The following is a 23,913-nucleotide window of genomic DNA, read 5'->3' as shown; positions in this document are numbered from 1 at the left end:
CTCTAACGGTTCTGAAGTTGGCGCGAAAAAAGTGAAGTGGGTAGAGGTAGAATACTCCTCTGTACTTTACCTTAACCATCAGGAAGCAATTCACCAACCAATTAAACACAATCACATCCTTAGATCATCTCATCGTACGGTCTAATATATGTAATGTAACAATCTTCCCATAGTCTCTTCCGTATACGATCTTTATCTCTTCCTTCTTCCTCACCTCTCTCTCGTCCTTCTCTGTTTTCACAGTTTATATACAGAGAGCATTGTTCACATCTCTTACTTCACCGCTCTTTCTCGTTCAGGTACTCTCTCTTTCTCTCTCGCTCCTCCAAGTTTGATTTTTAGATTTAATAGGATTCAATTTTGTGAATTCACACATTGTTTGTGTTATCTTCTTCAGGAAGCTTTCGAAGATTTGCTAAAAAAAAATGGAGAAACTCGCGGCGACTACTCTAACAGATCTAGCATGTGTAACGGCGCTAAACTCAAACTCGCCGCCGCCTCCGTTATCACCGATCTCTGAGAAAAGCTTCAGCAACAAACATCAAGAAGAGTTCGCCGCAAGCTTCGCTTCCTTATACAACTCGATCTTCTCGCCGGATTCTCAGTTTCCGACCTCGTTATCGCTCTCTCCATCTCCGCCGTCGTCGTCTTCTCCACCTGCTCGCGACGATACAACTACAGAGCATCGTCTGCGTCAAGCGCGACTCATCCTCGAGTACGATGAACTCAACGAGCATTACGAGCTTTGTATCAACCGTCTTCAGTCTCTGTTGACGGAACTCGACTCTCTCCGTCGCGAAAACGATGCTCTCCGTTTTGAAAACTCAGATCTGCTCAAACTTACTCATCTCTCTACTTCTTCCTCTTCCTCCTCCTCCTCCGTATCTTCGCCGCCGCCGATTCATAATCATAACCGTCAGTTCCGTCACCAGATCTCCGATTTCGCTCCGATTCATAAGCATCATTCTCGTTCCGCGAAGAGAAACTCGTTGCCTAAGAGCATCTCCGTCAGATCTCCAGGTTATCTCAAGATCAACCAAGGACGAAGCCATGGATTTGGAGCTTCGGATCGTCAAACGAGTCAACTCAGCAACACCGACTCGGTAATTTTAATTTCTCACTTTATTTATTAAATTATTATTTTCCGATTTTATTTTTTTAAATAATAATGACGTCATAAATATATCTCTCTGTGTAGGTCTCACTCTCATCTCAAAAGGTGTGTGTAGAAACAAAAGAGAGAGAAGCTTTAGAGCTTGAGGTGTATCGTCAAGGGATGACGAAGACGGAGCTTTGTAACAAATGGCAAGAGACTGGAGCTTGTCCTTACGGCGATAACTGCCAATTCGCTCACGGAATCGACGAGCTCCGTCCTGTGATTAGGCATCCGCGCTACAAAACTGAGGTCTGTAGGATGATTGTTACGGGAGCTGCGTGTCCGTACGGTCACCGTTGCCATTTCCGTCACTCTCTTACTGATCAAGAGAGGATGATGATGATGCTCACTCGCTGATCTATTGAGGAAGGGAGAAGAAGAAGAAGGTCTCACCCAAAAAAAGGGTAATAATTAGTGGGGTTGGTTGTGTACAGATTTGATATAAATATGGTAACTTTTTCTGGGTAATTGAATGAGGGAAGAAACATATTTGCATAGGAATAAAGAAGATAAAGATGTTATAGGGAAATTATAATTAGGGTATGGATATGAAAGGGAAAGGAGAATTGTTAAGTTTTGAGATATCTATAGCTTTGATTACACACGCTCACACTTACAAAAAGAAGATAAGAATCATATACTCAGATCAACATAGATCTAAGCAACGATTACAGAGATCAACATTGATCTCTCTACAAGCACATCGCTTGGTTAGAAGCTCATCGCTTCATTCACAATCTTCAACAATAAGCATAATGAAGAAGAAGAGCTTCACGACTCTTTTAAGTTGATTCCTTAACCGCCAAGCCTCTTTCTCGTTCCAAGTATTTGCTCTCTTCTTTATCTCTGTCCACGTCATCCTCTTCTTCACTTACTTCCTTATGAAGAATCGTATCAAGAATTGAAGAAATGTGTGATTCTCTCTTTTCGACTTTGGGATGTTGATTCTTTTGGATATGTTGTTTGTATTTCTCTCGGATTAAGAAGGAGAAGGGACCTGGAAAAGGATTTTAGATTCAACAACGATATTGAATTTGTATTGATGAAAGTTTTTTTTAACTTTGTGCATAACTCTGCAACTTACTTATTCAGTGTTTCTATCTTCTGTTTGATTTGGTTTGGGAGTTTACATACCGCAGTGCAAAATTACAGATCATACACTAATGTGTTGGTATAGTTATGTTCTTTCTAAACATGGAAATACATTCATGGGAAACGATTGACTTGGTTTGTTGTGAAGATATGAGGTTGTTTCTTGGTAATCTTGGTTTGTTGTGAAGATATGAGGTTGTTTCTTGGTAATCTTGGTTTGTGTATTTATGTCCAAAGAGTAGTCTCTGGAAACCGCCACTCATAGAATGTGTTAGTTTACTCATTCAATGTTCTTATGTTCTGTTTGATTTGTTTTGGGAAGAGTAATCTCTGGAAACCGCCACTCGAGTTCCTGCATTATGCTGACAAACATAGTCTAATTCATAGAATGGGTTAGTTTATCTAGAACTATGTGTTTTGCTAATATTATCATTGGAGAAGAATGCAGTGACTGTATCTGGATGATATATTATGTATCAAGTTGTTCTGTTTAGGTTCGGCAAGAAATAGCAATTTCTATGCAGAAATCTATTTCTTGACGATTTTGTGATTAGAAGTTGTCACTAGTTAGTTCCTGCCATACGTTGAAAAACTTGGTCTAAGTCATATGATGTCTCTGTGTTAGTGGATCTAAAACTACTTCTTTTGCTAAATTGGTTTTAACTGACAAGGTGGATGAAGTTTGTAGAATTTCATTGGGATACTTACTAGCTGGAAGATACATTGTGAATCTTCGAGAGTTAGATGATCAAGTTTGTTACATTTTCCTTTCATATGGAGTATGCTTTGTCTTTTGGTTGAATTTGGTGGCTAGTGGTACTAACTGGTACTTTACCAGGACTAGGTATATTACATTTTACTATATTAGACCGTTTTTGATATCAGTATGCTAGTTTGATTAAAATCTAGGTTACTGAAGGTCAAATACATTCAACCTGGCTTTTTTAAAAAAAAAATATGAGTATTGTCTTAGAGAATAATCACGTTTTACCGCTGTCTCAGGTTAAAACAGTCTTTGGTTTAGCATTGACTCCCTTTGTAGGTTCGAACAAACGGTAAATACAAAGAAAGTAAGAATCCTGTGTTCATTCTGCGTCGTAGGTTGGACTAGCTCTAGTGAATGATTTAAACAACTGTATTTAGCCTAAATGAGTAGCTTTATGCAGCATGTATTACTTATATGCATTGGCGTTGTGCCCTTTTCTAGACTCTGGTCTTCTGAACTTACCATGTTTATTTGGACTGTACCTAGGATCTTATCATTTTTAGAAGTTTGGAGCTACAATAATGATAAATCGTCGCTTAGTCGTTTGTGGGATGGTTAATCCTACATTATTACATTTTGAAGATCTTACTAAATGTTGCCACTGCACGCTCCTTTATGCAGAGTTGAATCATCGATTTCACTTTATTGCATACACTTTTAGTTATTATTTTCTTGTCTGAAATTTGTGACTTTCATGAGTTATACCTTTGTTTTGAACTCAGCATGAGGTTACTGGAAATGTCATGCTCATGAGTGCCTCCTCGAAATGATAATCATTGCTTAACGTAGTGCTGTCTTCAAAGTAGCATGTCATGCCTGAGTGCAACCTCTATTGGTTCTCTTATCGTTTTGTTTTGTCGATGTGATAAAATCCCGAATCAGATACGAGGGGAATAAATAGATGCCGTAGAGGCAACCTCACTCATAAGCTAGTTTTTGTAGTGAGTCTTACAAGGGGTCTTTGTGGGCTTGTTTGGCGGTTGGACTAGCCCTGACAAGTGATTTTCATATTTACATGGTACCTCTTTGAATTCACTGCGTCTTGTCCTCTCTCAGTTAGCTTACTTTTTTTTGATGTTACCTGATGAAATCACTTTGAGAATGCAGTACTTGTGTCGGATGACATTTTAAGGTGAGGCCTCTGTTTAGAGTCTGCCATAGCTAGACATAAGTTTCTCGGTTGATCTTAACAAGTTGGAACAGGTATATTAATGTTTTGTACATTAGTGATTCGAAAATGACTTCTCATTTCGAAAATGACTTCTCATTTATTTTATAACACACACACAGACAGAGATATGTAAATTCATTTACAATTTTTAAAAAATCAGGAAATTTATTTTTATCTTAAACTTATGACTTTATTTTAACTTTAATAAATATTTCATTACGTAGAAGCTTGGACAACATATTTATTAATCTCCAGAAGAGTAAATTATCAAATCACAAGAAAAAGAAAGCTATGATTCTTGTCAATGAATCATATAAGAAGAGACATCTCCTTAAGGCTAACAATAGTGTCCTTGAGACTTTCTTTCATAGGAGTGAACTCAATTCCCAAACTTTTCAATTTATCGACACACACTTTGTATGCGAATTCACTCAGCTCATTCTCTCCATCCCTACAATAAAGTGTTGTTGATTAGCTTATGGATTCAATATAAGAGTATAAACAAAGATTAAGGTATAAAACTTAAACTTACTTATCATCACGACACAATTCAGGAAACAATTCATGTAAAAGCTTATGAATGTCTTTCATTGATACATCTGGATCAACAATGATGTATCTGCCACTAGCAGAAGGGACCTCGAACGCTTTGATATGAGCAAGAGAGACATCTCTCACGTCTACGAACCTGTAGTAACAACTATAAACAGGGATTTTACCATTCATCAGATCCACAATTACCCTTATAGAGTAATTAAGAGTTGGCTGCAAAACTGGTCCGATCACGTTTCCTGGATTCATTACTACCAAATCAATCCCATTTTCTTTAGCGAACCGACATCCAGTTTCCTCAGCTAATATTTTCGAATATGCATACCATTCCTGGAAAGTTGAAAACAAATAAAAAAGGTAAGAAACAGAGTGAATTCTCATGAACTGGCTGATTATGTCATCACAAAAGCACATGATTTAAGGACCTTCATCTGGTAGCAAAGACTTGCATCGTTGAAGACGGTTTCGTCCACCATGACGTTTGGGTCAGGAGAACCAGTACTAGCTGTGGACGACGTTAAGATGACCCTCTTCACAGTGGATGTTTTTGCACACGTTTTCAAAACGTTCAAAGTACCATTAACGGCCGGATCAATCAGCTCAGTCTGAAGAAAAGACTCCAAATCGACAAAGCATATAAATAAATGAAACTATTGTGTTCTTGAAAAGAAAAAATATATAGTTTGAAGTCATTAAACGTGCCTGAGGATCTGTAACGTTGAATAAAACCGGAGAAGCAGTATGGAATACACCGTCGCATCCTTCTATAGCTTCGTCGAAAGAACATTCTTCCATAAGATCTGCTTTGAACAGTTTTAGTCTTTCACTTGCACCTTCAAGTTGAAGAAGATGCTTTGTTTTCTTTGTATCCACTAGAGGAAAAAAATAAATAAATATGTCAGGTCTTAAATTGCTTACTCCAAACTAGCTTAGGAAGCTAAAGGAGAAGAAAGGAGAGATGAAGAAGACACATACATGGGTTTCGAACGGTGGCCCTGACGGTGTAGCCACGAATTAGCAGAAGCTTAACAATCCAAGAAGCTATGTATCCGGCAGCTCCGGTGACACAAACCACCTTTCCCTCGCCGTTCATCTCTCTCGCTTTTATTATATTTGGTGGTTGGGTCAAGTTATGGTATTGAGCGACGACTATACTGATCAGCTTTATATGATTTAACTTGTGTGACAATATGTAAAAAAAAACTAACGGTGGTTAAACAAAAAAATAAAATAAGTACAGTTTTCAATGTGTATATTGTATGTATTATTGTTATATACTTCTTCAGCATTAATGATAAATCTCAATAATGGAGTGATGAGAAACTATTATTGAAATTTGAAGTCTTTGAATCTCTCGAGCAAATACAAGCAATACGAGGCTTATTTTATCAAATAAAAATTCATTGAAACAACAATACAACTCACACACGTCAATATATATATATATATATATTTTTTTTTTAATAAAAAAAACATGCTTGTCACGAGGTGTTAATAAATTGATTGGAAGAAGATTTTGCGATTTTATTTTTTCTTCGTAATTAATTTAATTGTCTACTCTACTCAACTAATCTGACAGATAAGTTTCAACTTGTTCAACTAGTTCAAAATAATATATACATACTTAGCATTCAACGAGTATCTTGATCAATAATGATTTAGATTTGTGTGTCACTCTTTAATCAAACGGATACAATATATAATAGTTTTATTTTTTTGGTCAGTAAATTAAAACCAAAAATGACTTCTAAAACACTTCACATTATTACCAAGACATGTAGCCTATTAATTTGTGCTACTGTCATTTGTGTTACCACCTTCATTCAAACCCAACATAATGTATATTATTGATATATCACACTTCCTTATTTCAAAGTAATTTATGTTTATAAGGTTTTCTAAAATATTTTTTTTTAAAACAAATTCTTAATAGAAACATTATTTACTATATATCTAAATGGTTTCGGGAGATATAAGCAAATTGTTCAAAGAATCTACGAATGACACGAGATAAGCAAACAATATAAGGTTATCTTTATTGATATTCAGTCATAGTAACAAGTAAAGATAATCTTACTTTGTAGCTTTCATCCGAAAATCGTCTTGCGGGTGAAGAAATATTCAACATAAAAATAGACCATCGTTTACTCATTTTAAAGCGTGAATACGCATCAAACACAAAGAGACGTAACAACGTCAACTTCACAGTTCACATATGCATCATCATAGTAAAGATCATATTTATTACATTTATCATCCATTGCACGTCTGCACTGACGTCGAGGTTAGATAATCATCGATCTCCTCCTCATCACTGATTGTCATTCACTCAGTTTTGAAACGAAGAAAAATATATTATTTCGTAAAAGATATATACTAAATTTGGAACCGAGTTTACATGAACATTTAACAAAGTCGTCGGAATATAACAAAGTCTATAAAAGAAATGTGACTATGCACTAGAAGCAAATGATTAGAAACTTACTTCTTTTTGTCTTCACATAACTAAAACTTTCTTCTTCTGAAAATATAATAAGAAAGAAAGAAACTAACATAACATAGTAAAGCGTTGGGCCAGGCTTAGTAAAGAGTTCAGCCTACTAACAAAGTTCGAAACCCATGTTACTCTTGTCTCTCTGTGTACAGCCGCCACATGTTTATTGAGTAGTGGGTCAAATTTTGAGTATTGAGTGGGTCAAATTATTGTTGCCTTTCATATGGACGGTCGTGAATTTTCTGCGGATTGGTTGATCTCCGTTGATGATTTTGTTGTGGTAACATGACTACGATACTGTATATGTTCCAACTATATTAGACTGTGTTCGAAATCAATGTACTCTTTGACACAAAGCCTTTAAACCTAGCTATCAGCTTTTAGGATTAATCGTTGACTAAATTGCTGGCAAGACAAGTGTTTTTGATTCCCTGATGGCCTGATCAACAATATTCCCTTATGCTTTCGGTTTCGGATGCGGTAGTTGTTGGAGATCTGGTTATTTCTCTCTCACCATATCACATAGATGACTGTTTGTGTTGCTATGAGCCGCAGGAAGGTTGAAGTGCTGCTGAGAGAGTGATACTCTCTATGAAGCCACGTGAGATTGCTTTGCCAAATTGAGAGCCCCATGAAATGTGAGATTAACCGCGAGAGGCGAAATTCTCCATAAATCATAGGTATATATGGACATTTTTAAATTGAATGATCTCTTGTATGTGAAGCAATATTTTATTGAACATATATAAGTTATATAAACATCAAAAGATATAAACTGTTAAATTAACAAAAGTAGATATAAGAAATACAGACTTAAACACACAATTTTACCTTAACCCCCACAATGAAACAAATTGATGTTTGAAGAACCCCATTTAAGGGCTCTTTTTGAGGTAGTTGAAACGATTGAATTGTTTCATTTTTTTCCCAACCATATCAAATATAAATATTCAAGATACTCACCTATTACATACTTTCATTCTACCCTTACCAATTCCAAAATCGAAGTAATGTCCACATTTTAAATATTTGAACCTATATATTGTGCTCTTATATGACATTCATGATTCAGATTTCAGGTATAAAAATAACTAAAGAAGTTTGCTGACTCTAACCAAAAAAAAAAAGAGAGAGAGGGTGAAGCCTAATTAAAATACATGATAATTCAAACCGAGATTTGAAGATAATAATAATAATATATTATATCTTAATTTTTTGGTGGAAAGAATATATTATATCTATAACAACATGTAAGTGCAATATAATATCTTTTGACAAAATCATGTTTACAGCTAAATTTGCGTTCTTTGTAGTTACAAGTAGAAGAAATTAAGACATGGAAGAAACGAGATTGAACATAGTTTTGTATATATGTATAATATTTTGAAAGAAGATGGGTGACGACATAACGGGTGATGACAGAAGGCTAGAGAGCACAAAGGAGTAAGATGCAAAGAAACTGCTTCGAATTGTATCTCATCATCTGTGCTCTCTATCTTCTGTCAACACTATATATATATCATTGCCTCCCAAACCATTAGAGATCGATATTTGATTTGCGATTGAAAAAAAAATATATATATATATATAAATATATAGCGTATTGAAAGAACCTGCCACAAACCTCTTATGGACATTACAAACCTCTTACGGACATCAAGAAGTTGTGTTAAAACGGAGAAGTTTGATGATCATTGTAGCTATATAATATATGACTCAAGATCTTGTCCTATACAAAGTGTATGTCAGTATGTGTATGTTGGTTGTAGAGAAATACCAAAAAGAGTTGTTGTTGAGATGATGATAATGAGAATTCTTGAAGCCACTATTTATAGATGCACAGACGAAGCGAAATATTTTTTCCGCTTCAATTGTATATTATAGTATAATCTTCTTTTTGTTTCAACAAGTTTGGAATATTATTGTTGATCAACTGAGTTCCTTGGGTATATATACGGATATTAAAATCTTTTATTGTTAATAAAAAAAAATGTTTTACCTCTTTCGGATTAAAAAAAAAGAGAGAGAGTCAGAGCTTTTGAACGTGTAAAGAGAAGTCAGAACTATACGTGTAAAAGAGATATGTATGTGAGAAACAAGATATAATATTTGATGTTAAATGTGAGGTCACACTCGTCATTGAAGGTGGAGGTAACGTTGGGACGGCGATAGAAGTCACGTGCTATGACTCTTCGCTCTCGGTTTACAAGATCTTGTTGGCATGGTGTGGCTGTTTCGCGAGAGTTATCTCTCGTCCTACTTGTGGTCTCCCTTTTCAGGGATCCAATGTCTAGACACTTTCGATGCAAGGAGGACTCATCAAAACTACACGTAGACTCTTGCTTCTCGTGTGGCATTCTCCCTCAACACAGATGATGGCAAGTTTTTGGCGTGTCTTTTGTCTTATTGAGTGGCCTATCTATTTCGGGTTGGTGTTATCTTATTGGGTTTGGTCCTTATGTCTTGTGTTCTGTCTTATGTTCTGTATTAGCTTAAGCTTATCTTTTATTTTGTCCGGATCTATTGTTTCGGTAGAACAAACACCTGTGAACCATCTTTTTCCCATATAAGGTCACCGGGTTATGATTGGCTTTCCATAGGGGCAAGTTTGTATCTTGATCCGTTATCTTAACGGCGCATAATTGACAAAAAAAAAAAAAAATGTGAGGTCACACTCGCAGTATACTTATTTGATATTAAATGTGAGGTCACACTCGCATTATACTTAATTAATCACAATTCTTACCAAAACGATTACCGTGTATTGCATGTTTGAACCCAACCAACATATCTTTTCTTTTTGTGCATTACAATATCAATACCAAGATCTAGAAACTTGACACAATGTCAAAGCTCATCCTCAAATTATGCAAACCTCCCTATATATATATACTACTTTGGAAGCAACTCAATGCTACACCTTCATTCAGCCAAGCTAGAACCGCCGCGACTGTGGGCGAAGATATCACTTTTTATTGGCACCACCCTTAATCTTTCGTCATGCGCAATGCACTTCACCGTCCGTTGAATCTTATTTTGACTATCCGGTTCAATAATTTTCAACCATTCATCTCGTACATGATAAATTGATACTAACGTATGCTCTTTGGAAGTTCAATCATCTCCCATGTAATGTTTAATGTGAAACTCAATTACTAAAATATATATATACCCCAGTAAATTGTAAAACATAATATATTATTACCAAAGCGGAGTAAACATACAATTAGTACTTTTAGTGAATTTCAGAAATATAATAATATATGTTATTTGGATTTTGTAAACGTTTTGAATACAAAAAGGGTAAAACAAAAGAAAATATATTACAACATTTTCTCATAAATTAAACGATTTTAATTTGCTCATGAGTAAAGGTATTTAAAAAAAGATCGTATAGTATAAACTACAGCTATGCGGCTAGGGTCTTTGGAATGCCAAGAAAAAAAAACAAAAAAGAAACACGAGATATATGAGAAGACGACGAAGAATAAGATGATCAAATCTTTATTTAAAAGATACCCACCCAAAATGGAATAAAGACATGAAGCCCAATCACTCATTTTTTTATTCTTCGAAACTCGTTTTGGCAACAATTTTTTTTCCAATTCTCTGTTTTGTCATATCCCTATGAGACCATCAATCAATTGACAATGTATTCGAAATGCTTTTTTTTTTTGTTTATTTATTAACTAAATCAATACAAAACTTCCATTTAGCTAAGATTATATCCAAAAGTGGATACAAATATTATCGAACACATATGATCTATCATTTTATGTGGACCGGCGTACCACAAACTTATTAGGGATAGACTAAATGACTAAATGATCGCTTAATTCTAAAATCCAAAAATTTATTTGTTGTGATTTCCATAGATCTACCAAAAACAGATTACGGAGAAGGCGACATAAACACAATATCATTAATCAATAAAAACTTACTAAAACCCTAAACATAAATAGACTATTAATAAGAGAAAAAAAAACTAAATTTTCTAAACGCACCGATCCATTGATCACTAACACCAACGACGCACCAATGAGAAAGAAAAAAATAATTGAGCTAAGTCGACCCAAACATAACATTCCATATTCATTCATAAAGTTTAATAATTTTGAATTAAACATTAAAAAGGTGTGGTATACTAATTTTTCATTTGTTTCTCAAATATTCATTTTTACTGTTGATTTTGAACGAAAACTAAAGATATTTGAAGGAGAATAATCTCAATTTGATCAATTTCAAATAAAACGTTTTGATCGATGGATACTTAGGATTAACCTTTTGGTGGTCTTGGATAAGTATATATATGACCAATAAATTTAGCAAATTTTTTAATTGATATACCTATAGAGGATCGATCATAGTAGTTGGTTTGGAGGCTTCTCAAGACATTCCACTTCGAGAAAGTCTTAGTTATCATTGCGTCACATTCCACATTGAGAAAGTCCCAATCATATCGATCGATCATCTGTAGTTTAATCCCATATACTCTTCTAAAGCTAATTTGGTTGGCTCGCAATTTGTCAGTTAATTCAAAGCCACCAAAACTACAGTGTAATTTGCATAAGATTCTATCAAATCATGTTCGTGAATCTCTTTTTTTCTTTGTCCAATTTTCTGTTTTATTGAATTCCACATAAATCATTACGAAAGCAAGAAGAGTTGAAAACTTTTGAATTTTAAGCCAGCGAGACTGAAATCTTGAAAAATTAAGCAAATGAGAGTGAAACCCCAAAAAATCTGTCCCAAAATAGGGAAACATTTTGACATAAATGACAGAAGTAAAAACCCAAAATTCGAAACACAAATCACCACAATCCATTATAGTAAAGACTCGTTGAACACTTGAACTGGAACATCGTTGAGTCTTTAATATTATGGTAACTAAGCATTATGTCGTTAACGTTACTTAATTCGAAAAATTCAAAATTTTGATTTTGTTTCTTGTGATTCGTAAAGCAGTAGAAAACCGACTTATTATATCAGTGCTATTATGTAGAAACTGAATGGTAGTGGATTTTTAAATGGTTTTTAGATTATGGTTTTTTGTTTTTGATTTTTGAGTTTTTAGTTTTTGTAATAAAAGAAAAATAAGTAAGAAGTGTGGTAAGTGTTTTTTTTTTAAAATCTCTAATTATGTGGATTTTGGATACTATTAAGAATTGTAAAAAAAAACCTAAAAACTATTTTCCCTATTTTAGAGAATCCATTTAGGCTAAATTAATCTTGATTGGAGAAAACATGGGGGGGGGGGGGGGGGGGGGGGTTTCAAAAACATAAAATACAAACTATATTAGAATCTACTACCATTCAAGGCCAAAGAAATAACAAAGATCTCCATAAGAGCTTGCCTTGCCATGTAAATAGCATGTCAATCTGAATAAATGTCATTTGAGTTTCGATGAAAATAAAAGGATGAATCTGCAATAATACCAAAAAAGATTTGACGACATTAGTGTTTCTGAAACCTCCCTCCAGCGGCCGAAATTTTTTACAAACTCTTTTTCTAAAAAAATTTCAAGCAATCATGTTCAAGAATTCAATTAGGATAGTACTATCAATTTCCCTTTTTTGACCGACGGCCAAAAATTTGAAACTAGTGAACGACGCAAGAACTAATTATCTTTTGAACAAAAAACTAAAGAAAGAAAATTAACCTATCAAAAACAGATTGCGCCATATCCAAACCACATAAAGTAAAAATACCATATGATTGACGACATGTTCATCTCGTAGCAAACATCAAATAGTAGTAAGCTTTGTTTCTGTTTTCCGGTCGCCAACTTCAAACAACTAATTTATTTTTATTTTGTAGTCGTTATACGTTGGTAAAACTGCGCTCAAGTATATTTTAGACTTTCAATAAGTGTTTGAAAAATGTTAATGATACTGATTAACAGCTACAAAACAAATTATGATATTATCACTATTGTTAAAATATGTCGTTGTACCAAGAAGGCATTCTACCAACAAGTATGAAGCAAATAAGATTTGGTAGCTATAATTGTTAGTCCCTGCCCTGAATGATGGTGGAACAAAAAAAGAAAAGAAAAAACCTTATCCAATTGGTGAACCGTGTATAATGTTCTAGCATGGCTGATTTGACCTACAAGCGAGAACCGGATTCAAATAGTGTTATGCAAAAAACATGGTTCAAAGTGAAAGTTGAAGTAAGCATATAAGTCTTATCACTTTGATAAGTTGAGATTCCGTCGATGTTGGAAACCAATTCTAGAGCCTTCAAGCTATATTCCATGGAACACTCATTCCCACATAATGAATGAATGTGAGTTTGAAAGTCCCTGAGATATCGAATTAAATAGAATGCTCTGTAAAATCAATCTATTGGAATATATATACATATGTATGCATATTTCCACTAGATATATTCCGTGTAACTAAGGAGCCAAAATTAAACTATGTCCATAGGTTGTCTTATAAAAATTTAGTGTAACAAAATTGAATTAATTTGCAAAAACTATAGATGGAAAGAATTTTAGTAACTTGATTTATTGCGTGTCTTTCCATATAAAATAATTTTTGTATGCATTATTTATCATATATAGTAACAAAGAAAACCTAAATTATATTTGGAACCAAAGACAATGAATCTAGGTACAAATATGGCGTACTGTCACAGCATTGTCTAGTCAATGATAATGTGCATTGCAAGTTTGCAACTAATATCAGTATCTATGTCTATAATATATATATTTTTTATGTATTCTTCACTCAAGTTTGTCCAGATTGTTGTAAAGATGATAAGATCGCATGTGCCCCTGTAAATATTGGCTTGACCTAAAAGTGATGATGCTCTATAATATGGAATCTTATGTTCTAACTACATGTGTTTATAGTTTACAATATCTTTATGCAGCCCTGCATTTTCACATTACTGTTGTACATAACTTCATATTTATCAGAAATAAACTTATATGACTTTCCTAATTAGTTCTTTTAATTATATATAATATATATATATATAGTATATAATATGTAAAAACTACTCAGAGACAGTAACAATATCTATATAGGATCTTCTTAAAAACTAACACACTTCAATAAATAAATTAAAGTAATAATATATAAATTAAGTAAATAGTATAAAGGGTATACAAAATAGGGAAAGGTGGTGGTAACAGTGATGGTGGTAATGATGGTAATGGGAGTGGTAGGTGGTGGGGCGATGAACCGGCAGAGAAGAAATTACAAAGGTGGAAGTAGTGGTGGTGATGGTGTGGTAGTGATAACGGTGGCAACAGGAAAAAAAATTGAGATGATTAGCAGCGGTAGGACTGATGATGTTAGCAATGACAGTGGTAGTAGTGTGGTAGTGATTTTTTTTTTTTTTTTTTTTTTTTTTTGTGTGAACAGTGGTGTGGTGGTGATGATATAATTGTATAGATAAATATTATGTACAATAATATCTCATGAATATTTGTTTATGAGAAATATCTTAAAATTGTACTAAAACAAGTTTTGTGGATAATTACAATTTATTATACCAATTTTTAAAAATAGTATTAGTTGATATGATTACAATACTTAAATATATTTCAGAACTTTTTTTAAGTTTGGTTGACTATGTTACATAGGATATAGTTTTAAGTAGTAGGGTTTAGTAGGTAGAGTTTAAGGGGTTTAAGGTTTAATTTTGAACCATTATACTATTTTTGAAACTTGAGAGATGATATATTAAATTTAGAAACAAAATTATTTTTATAATATTTTTAAGAATTTTCCTATTTTATTAGGTTAATTATTTAATTATTATACTTATATAATATAAATTTAAAAGAATAAATGGAGTGAGTGGAGAATAGTGTAGCGAAGAAAAAGGAATGGAGATAGGGTTGAGAAAAGCAAAAGAGAATAAGGAAGAAGCTATAGGGAAGCGACAAGTAAGAATATGCTTTCCCCAAAGAGAAATGAAGAGATGAGGATAAGACACTGTTTCTGTCGGATTCTTTGTTCCCTTTTCACCTTTTTTTTCTTCTATTGGCTATGTTCTTGTTGCATCCATCATCCATGATCTCACCACACACACACAAATACCACAAAAATTGTATTAACCCTAATATTCTTTTTTTCTTCAAAATTAACATTCAATTTATTATCCATAAATGGCTAGTTTAGGTTGTAAATACTTTCTAACTATGGACCTGAAGCTATATGTATATGTGCAAAAACATTTACCTTTGGTGTTTGATATATATATATATATATATATATATATATATATATATATGAATTATATAATCTAATACTATAATAATTGAAAATCTAGTTTCTAAAAATGATGTTCTTACCACATCAATTGTAAGCCTGATACAAAATAATCAATATATTTTTGTGAATTAGTTCTTTTCCCACTGTGGGAATTTAGTCTTGGGGCCATTAGTTACTCTTTTTTGGGGGTTCTTAGCTCAACTTGCTTAACATTGTAACTTGTAAGTTTATTAGAAAAAAATAGAAGGGAAAATTTCTTTTTAAATGTGTATGCAGGGTTATAAAAACCCTATTATACTATTAAATGTGTGAAATGTTTTTATACTAGAGGATTTATATATCTTCACAAGAAATAACATGTACAATTACAAATGAGCGACTATCGACCAAGGAAACAAAAGCAAAACCAATAAAAAACAAAACAAAACCGCAACAAAGCAGTCAACCCCATTTACTCGACCCATATGTTTTTAGGGCAACTGTATGACAAGACAAGAGAAGAGAGCCGATTCATACTTTATCTCTTTCTTTGTTAATTGGTTAAACTAGTAAGAAAAATAGTTTATATAGATATGAATCGATCTGATTAAGTAAAAACATATCTGTAGCTTAATTAAAGTAGGATTAATCAGTTTATATTATTGCTGTCTGCTAAAGTCTATTTTCTTGAAATGAAAAAAAAAATGCAGTCCCTTAAAACTCTGATACATAACTAAACATGAATGGACAGAAATATATATATCTGTGCGGAACTATGAAGTTGAGTTAGACCCACATACTACAGTTACAGCTGGATTAGAGAAAATATATTCTTAAGCCAGTAAAAATATTCATCAATTTAAAAGAAAAAAAAATCAGCATTATATGTAGTTGATATATCTTATGAAATAAATATATATCTTATGATCCGGTTCAATTCGATCTCGCCCTATGAATTAAATCGAATAAAAACCACAATGCTCAATCATCTCGTCTCTTTTTTTACGTTGCCTAATATGCCAACTAGGCTTGAATTTTAGTCTCAGGGCCAGATTGTAACTATCAAAGCCATGTCTCATGGACAAAATGAAATATATTGGAAATGTTGTAATTAATATAGTCTTAGAAAACTAATTGAAACTTGCTAATTTTCATGGGTAACTGAGATCGTGTTATTGGTGGACAAATTGATAAAATAAAATACAGTGGGAAGAAAGAAATACAAGAGTATAATTAGAAAACCCTAATTCAACCTTAAAAATTGATTGGACCAACGAATATAAATCCATATTGAAAATCTAAGCTAAAGCTGCCGTCCATTACCGCGAGACTCATTGTTCTACCAAAATCAACATTGTTCAAAAAATACATACCAAAATTGTTATACATACATTGGCTTTATTTGGCACTATCTACCTATTCTTGAATTATATAAGTATATTTTTCAGATACAAAGTAGCTTTTTTGACAAAAGGAAAGAAAACAAAACAAGTAAAGCTGTATAAACTGAAAAAAAAAAAAAAAAAGAAGAAGAAGAAGTAAAGCTATATAGCAAAACAGGTAGATAATACCAAAATAGTATTGAGCTTGGACATTGACCGGGCGGGGATAATAATTTTTTCTTTCAACAAGAATATAAGATTATTTTTTCCATTCAAGAATAGAATTTGAAAGCTGTATATACCAAAGGAACCAATCCATTGCAACATTATTCCAAACTTGCTGAAACAAAAATACCAATTGATCAGTTGGAGCGCGGAGAAGTCATCTTGCTGCTCTCTATGCGTCTATAAATAGTGACTTCAAGAAATCTCACCATCATCATCATCTCATCAACAACTCTTTTTGGTATTTCTGTAAACCCATACATACGCCTATACACTAAAAGATCTTGAGTCATAGGATCATCAAACTTGTTCTTTTTCAAAACGAGTACTTCTTGATGTCCATCAGGGGTTTGTGTCAGGTTCTTTTAGTACGCCATATTTGTTTTCCAAGCGCAAATCAAAATACTGATTTCTAATGATTTGGGAGGCATTGATAGTGTTGACAGAAGATAGAGAGCACAGATGATGAGATACAATTCGGAGCAGTTTCTTTGCATCTCACTCCTTTGTGCTCTCTAGCCTTCTGTCATCATCTTTTATTTAGTCTTCTGTTCTTGTAAACTCTGATCGGGACCTTATCACCTCCCCACTTTTCTAGAGAAGTTTTTAAATAATTCTCTTCTTAATAATCCATATAAAATTCAATATTACATCCACAACAGTTCTGAATGTATAAAACTCAAAACACATGCCAGTTTCGTATTTTATTGGTATACTTTTTTTTGTTTTTCTTCTATGAAGGTCTACCACAAGATATGACTATAGGTGAGTCTGTTTAACATTCTTTCTGTGATGATTCAGCTTTTTAATAAAACGAAAAAAAACAAAAGAAAAAGTTTGAACAAAAATTAGGGAAATTTTTTTAATGAGATTTGATTTTAGAAATCGATAGTCTCTATTAAAGTTTTGAAAGATCGATTTAGTGTTGGCATATGCGTAATACGTACATACAAAAATTGTTTTTTAAGTTGTTTTTATTTTTGTTTTGTTTTGGGGAATTGTGAGATATATAGTGAAACTTAAAGAATATAATTTAGAAAAATAACTTCTCTAATAGTAATATATATATATATATATATATATATTATAGGATTTTTTTCGTTTTGTTAATCATATAAAAGTATCACAAAACTTCAATCAATTGTCACGCCCTGCAAAGGAGCTGATGGTAAGACAGCTTGCTTTTTCCTGTGGCACAATTTTAAAAATCCTTCTCATGTGTGTGGAGTTCAACAAACTGTATAAACCAATGGACCCGACTAAAAAAATATACTAGCTCCAAAGTAAGTAAGTCGCTTTACGTCGCCGGATTATATTTTTAATTTTCAATTGTGCCATTTTTTTTGTTTTCAATTGTGTCATATATAATGTCTCATGGTTTAAGTAGGTTTATACCTTTTTCATCTCGTTTTCACCGGTTTCGTATAGCATTTAGACATGTTTTTTTTTTTTTTTTTTTTTGTTAACTAGAAGGAGTTCGGGCCTGGGCCTTAATCTCCCTATGGCTCGGGACCAGCCTTTACTAATACCTTATGACATGGCGTAAAGCATCTCTCCTACCAGGAATCGAACTAGGGAGCACAAGGATCCAACTCCTGCACTTAAACCACTAGCCCACTGCACCGGTGGTTGCATTTAGACATGTTTAGGTGTGTATTTGTGCTTATTAAGTGTATACAGTGGGATCATGAAGAACGGGTGTTTTGTGGTGCATTTAGACCAAAAGGAAGTTAAAGGAGCCAAATGAGATGAAGGTAAATATCAAGAGAACGATTTGAAGAATGAGACCGAAACCCAGTGGTCACATGGCGACACCACCACCATGACGACGTCGCTATGACTGCAATGGCATGAGTCATGACAACGTCGATGTGAGATATATACATTATAACTTTCTTATCTTCCAGTGGTTACTCCCGGCAGTTTGTAGAAACCCCTATGACCACATGGTCCACATCGACTTCCCTCCAGCGGCATGCTTATCCCACGCTGAGCCCTAGAAGACCCATCATTTTATTGTTGAGCAATTCTAAATACACTAAACCGTACGCATGCTAGTTTGCAATACTCTACTGTCTTTTTAGATTTTGTATGAATCTTGATTATTTTTATGTAATCTAGACTTCTTTTCTCCTTGTTTATAAACTTCTTTTGCATAATTATATAAGAATATTTATTGATTTTTTGTCTTTTTAATGGGGATTAAATGACTCATTAATAATAAGTATAGTCTTTCAAAAGCCTTTCGATATGGTAGATTAGGGTGACTATGATGTTTAGGTTTAGAGCATATCCATTTGTTAAGATCCACGCTCATTAAAATAATAACATTTAGTTATTTCAGTTAATTTGAATTTGTTAAAAAAAACAGATCAATACAAAAGTGATAAGTGTGAGATGGGTTTCTTATTATACCTCTCTCACTTTTCTTTCATACCTTTTCAGATTTGTATTATGATTTTAATGGGGGTATCTAAACTACTTAACTCTAGTGGAGATGATCGAAGAAGAACACGATCTTCGGAACACCAAACGTGGCATGTTCGAGGTAGATTTGAAACAGACTCACCAAACGCAGACCATGAGTCACGAGGAGAAACCGGTTGAAAATCCGCCAGAAGCTCTTGTCGTCCCCTAGCAAAGGATAGCCAGTCGAGAAAACGGCCATAGCTGCCTCGTGAAGCCTTCCCGTTCCTAGATCTTCCGCCACACACATCGAATCAACCATTTATAAGTTAGCTTCATATTTTATAACTAGTTTAGCGTCCCAACCTTCAGAACACTAAGTGTTTGCATTCAATCATTTTATGTTTATTTCATGAACATAATCATTCTAGTTATCAATTATGGAACAATTATTAGTTAGTCTCATATTTATAACTACAATGAGTATGATCATGAAATAAACATAAAATGATCGAAAACAAAACACTTACCTCCCCTTGAAGACCTTGGGTCAGCCGATAGTGTAGAAATTCCAGAGTAAGTTGAGTTGGCCCACAACAATTACTTCCTCCACCGACTAAATCCCACACTATTGCAACTCTTGCTTAGTAAAGTTCACCTATGAAATAGAGCACTTGACGACTTGAGTGTTTGTTGGAAGGTTGGGACTCTAAAGTGTAAGGGTAGGAAATTTTTTGACGTCGTACATTTTTATCAAAATCACGTTTAATTTTTTTCACTTCTCTTCGTTATATAAGAATTGTTATCTAAGACCACTTCTATCGCATATATTATTAGTGTATGTAGTACATTTTTAATATAAAAATTTAAGATATTCTGGAGAGAGAGATAAAAAGAATATCTTCTACAAGAGATATCTTTGAAACCCTCTCAAACTTATCTATTATTTTCTTATTGGTTTCAATTTTGGGAGATTCTCAAACATAGCACCAATTTAAGTTTTTCTTTTAAGTTTAGCACACACTTTCATATTTTCCAAAACTAGCACACATATTTAATTAAATATTAAATACTAAAATTATCAATTCATTATCAATTCTTACGCGCTTTCTTAGCCCAAGTGAAAATCACGTACCTCTTCTCCACATATCTCCGTCGTCTCATTGTTGAGTGCTTACATGAGATTGGAGCTTCGACAAAATCGCCGGCGATCAATTGAAGCATTCATGTCTGCTGACATCCGCAGTTCCGAGCTGTCGCATGTGATCGAATTGGAAGATAAATCTGATTTTGAGAAGCTTCTCGCATCGGATAATTGGATCTCCATAACAGGATTCGGTTCTCTTCTCTCTAGTGGGTACACTTCCTCTTTCGTTTTGTGTATCAATTCAATCATCGAGATGATATTGATTTGGTAGTTTTGTTTTATTGTGAAGGTTAAGCCTATGGCCGATGAGTGCGGATGTCGAATTTGGAAGTCTTGGCATTTTTAAGCTACTCAAGCTGTCTCTTTTAACCTAAAGAGCTCCACAGTTTTCTGATTCAATCTACGCTCAATCTGGTTATGATGCAGATGTTGCTTCCTCTCTTCCTTCGATTCGTAATTTTCTCACTCTAATGGTGATAACGACGGAGAGAGTGAGAGGGAGATGATATTTAAGACGCTTGAGATTAGGAGAAAATTGGCGAAGGAGATTATCAAAAAGATTTTAGTGAGGAAAGGCAGATTTGGGATTAAGTTTACAAGTAATGTGACTGATAGTTGGGTAATTTTGTTGTTCATGTGATGATTGAAGCTGTAGCGTTGAAGTGGTTGCCGGAATTTTCAGAGTCAAAGGTTTATGAAAATTTAGGAAGGATTCCGCAAAATTCAGGAAAGCTTCCTTAAACTTCAAGATGACTTTCATAAAAAGTTAGCATTTCATGAGGACACTAAAAGATTTTTTGGCTTTATAGGTTTTTCTTCCTTTGTTGTATGTGTTTGTGTTTAGCTTGCAACCACATATACTATATTTCTCTGTATGTTATTCAATTTTTTTTTGTAGTAATGCTGAGTTTTTATATTGAATGTTTTCTTGTTTTATGAATTCAAATTTATTTTCATAAAATCATTGTTCATATATGCTTCTTTACACAATTCAAATTTTTGTTGATAGCTCGTAGAATTTTTTCTCATGTTCTTGCAACTTCAAAAACCAGCACCTAACACTCTTTGAAAATTCAGGAAGGAATCCATAACATTCAAGAAAGCGTCCTTGAATTTGAGGATGAGCTTCATAAAAATTTTAGAGTTCATGATGAACTTAAGTAAGACCTTCACAAAAAAATCTGGACATTGGAAAACATCAGAATATGCACAAAAATAAAATAAAAATGAAATCTTTACCTTCCACTGATGGAGTAATCTTTGTCATATTGGGCTTTCATAAATGAAAATTTATTCATGAAAGACTGAGTGATGTTTAGGAATAATTCTATAGAATTTAGGACAACTTTCATAAACAAAATAGAAAAAGTGAGCTCTTTGACATTACGAAAAGAATAAAAGAGTGTAACCAGTAAGCAAAGCTGTTCATTTGCAGAAAGTATAACAATAAACATTAATATAGGTTACACACCAAGCTGGATGCAAACAAAATTATTTAGGAAGAATTGAATGATGTTTAGGAAGGATCCTTTAAAATTCATGATAGCTTTCATAAAAAAAACATCTCAGTTCACAAGGCTACCGTTGTCTGAGTTGTTGAGAGTTCCTAATCGTTGTGGAAATCCATTGGAGTCATTCGAACCATTTATTATGTTCAGTTTACTTGCTGACACAAATTCAGTTTTAAATTGCTTTACCTGCAAAAAACATCCCAGTTCACAAGGCTTTAACATCCATAAGCATTGTAAGAAAGAAGCATGGACAAACCAAAAAGAGAGAGAACCCACCTGCATCATTGTGTTTCCTGCCACTTCCAAGACTGTGTCACCAGCATGAGCAAAACAATTCACCCAACCTGTTAAGAGACATAACCCAAGCAGTCACATAAGCCTTGAAGGCCAACACACATAAGCACACACACTCTAATTCCCAAATTATGGCTTTACCTAGGATCTTTGGCACACCAAGCTTGTCACAAATGGTGTTGTTAGTCTTCTCCGATCAAACTGTTGGTCACATCTTATTATGTGAAGAACAATATATGCCCTTGATTTTCTCTCTCTCTCTCTTTACAAGAACTACTTAAAGTAACTTACAAGACTTCAAAATCCACTGCGCTGGTTCACATCTTATGCTTAATCGTTGGTTGATTCCTTCTCCAGTTCTAATCCAATCAACAAAAACTACATAAACCAAATGAAACTAACAAAGAAAAATCAACTTTTTTTTTCCAAATATCTAAATCACACTGGTAGTCAAAATCAAGCTTCTTATAATCTACTGAAACATGTAGAGACTGAACATCAAATCCTTCATAGCACAGTAAATATCCAAACTAAGAATCTCTAGGAAAGTCTCTGAATTTATACATTCCCAGAGTTGTAAAGCAAACTGCAGAGAAGGATGTGAAAAGACATACCTTTTTGCATTAGAATCGATCTCTATTTCCTACCAAATCGAGCTTGCTAGTTCTCTGATCCATTGTTGGTCACCAGAAGCTTTGTCTTCACCAAAAACTTCGTCGGTGAAGCATAGAGAGACTCAACATGAGATTGCAGCTCGGCAATTTATTTATTTTTCTCGGTGACAAGTTCTGAGAGATCTGTTGACTCTGATTCGAGAGCAGAGACATGCGTAGAGAAACCCAAAATCTCAATTCTCCACTTACAAATCTGAGCTTGATTTACTAATTTTACAGTTTCCCCAAATCTGACATATTCGTCGTTAATCCCAAATATGATTGGTGAAAAAGAAGAAGAAGAATGAGAGAATATAATTTTTCTTCTTTTTGTTATAAATTTAATAATTAATTTAAAGAAACATTAAAAAAATAAAAATGCTAGTTTTGGAAAACTTGAGCGTGTGTGCTAATTTTGGAAGAAAAACATAGAATGAGGGAAAACGGCTAATTCCCCCTGAACTTAGTTGCTTTATCGTATTCATACACAGATCTTTGCAGTGTGCCTAAAACTACATGAACTTTACTAAAATTTGAATTTTCCACATGAACTATCGAAATCAAGCCAAAACCATCAAATCGAGTAATGGTGTTACTGTTCCGTTAATATATGATAACTGGATGCCACATTGGACGCTTAAACGACGTCGTTTTATAGTTGGAAATTTTGCACTTACACCCACTTTCTCCTAAACTATTAACACACACACTCACTTTCTACTATCACTATACTTTTCTTATGTCAAATTACAATTTACACCCTCCAACTAAACTAACCTTTTTCTTTTATACTTTTTCTTTTTCTTTCTCATTTCTCACTCTACTATCTCTTTCTCTTTTAATATTTTGTTTC

General features: G+C 33.7%; 2 protein-coding genes across 2 annotated transcripts; one reads left to right on the top strand and one right to left on the bottom strand.

Moving 5' to 3' along the window:
* The first annotated feature begins 92 nt into the window (after window positions 1-92).
* LOC147941413 (zinc finger CCCH domain-containing protein 14-like) lies at window positions 93-2,241 on the top strand. Its single transcript, XM_087456874.1, has 3 exons — window positions 93-299; window positions 398-1,103; window positions 1,199-2,241. Exons 2-3 carry the CDS (start codon window positions 426-428, stop codon window positions 1,511-1,513), a joined length of 993 nt encoding a protein of 330 aa, XP_087313000.1. The 5' UTR covers window positions 93-299; window positions 398-425; the 3' UTR covers window positions 1,514-2,241.
* A 2,108-nt stretch (window positions 2,242-4,349) lies between these two features.
* On the bottom strand, window positions 4,350-6,150 carry LOC104701265 (phenylacetaldehyde reductase). The gene is made up of 5 exons (XM_010416913.3): window positions 5,713-6,150; window positions 5,440-5,609; window positions 5,163-5,342; window positions 4,718-5,067; window positions 4,350-4,636 (listed from the first exon to the last, which is right to left on the bottom strand). The coding sequence occupies exons 1-5, from the start codon at window positions 5,828-5,830 to the stop codon at window positions 4,495-4,497; spliced, it is 960 nt and encodes a 319-aa protein (XP_010415215.2). The 5' UTR covers window positions 5,831-6,150; the 3' UTR covers window positions 4,350-4,494.
* Between the last annotated feature and the right edge of the window lie 17,763 nt (window positions 6,151-23,913).

This window comes from Camelina sativa, chromosome 7, assembly GCF_030686135.1.
Source record: "Camelina sativa cultivar CO46 ecotype springtype chromosome 7, ASM3068613v1".
Taxonomy (NCBI): domain Eukaryota; kingdom Viridiplantae; phylum Streptophyta; class Magnoliopsida; order Brassicales; family Brassicaceae; genus Camelina; species Camelina sativa.
The sequence above is the reverse complement of the archived record's forward strand: the minus strand, read 5'-3'. Positions and strand labels throughout refer to the sequence as shown.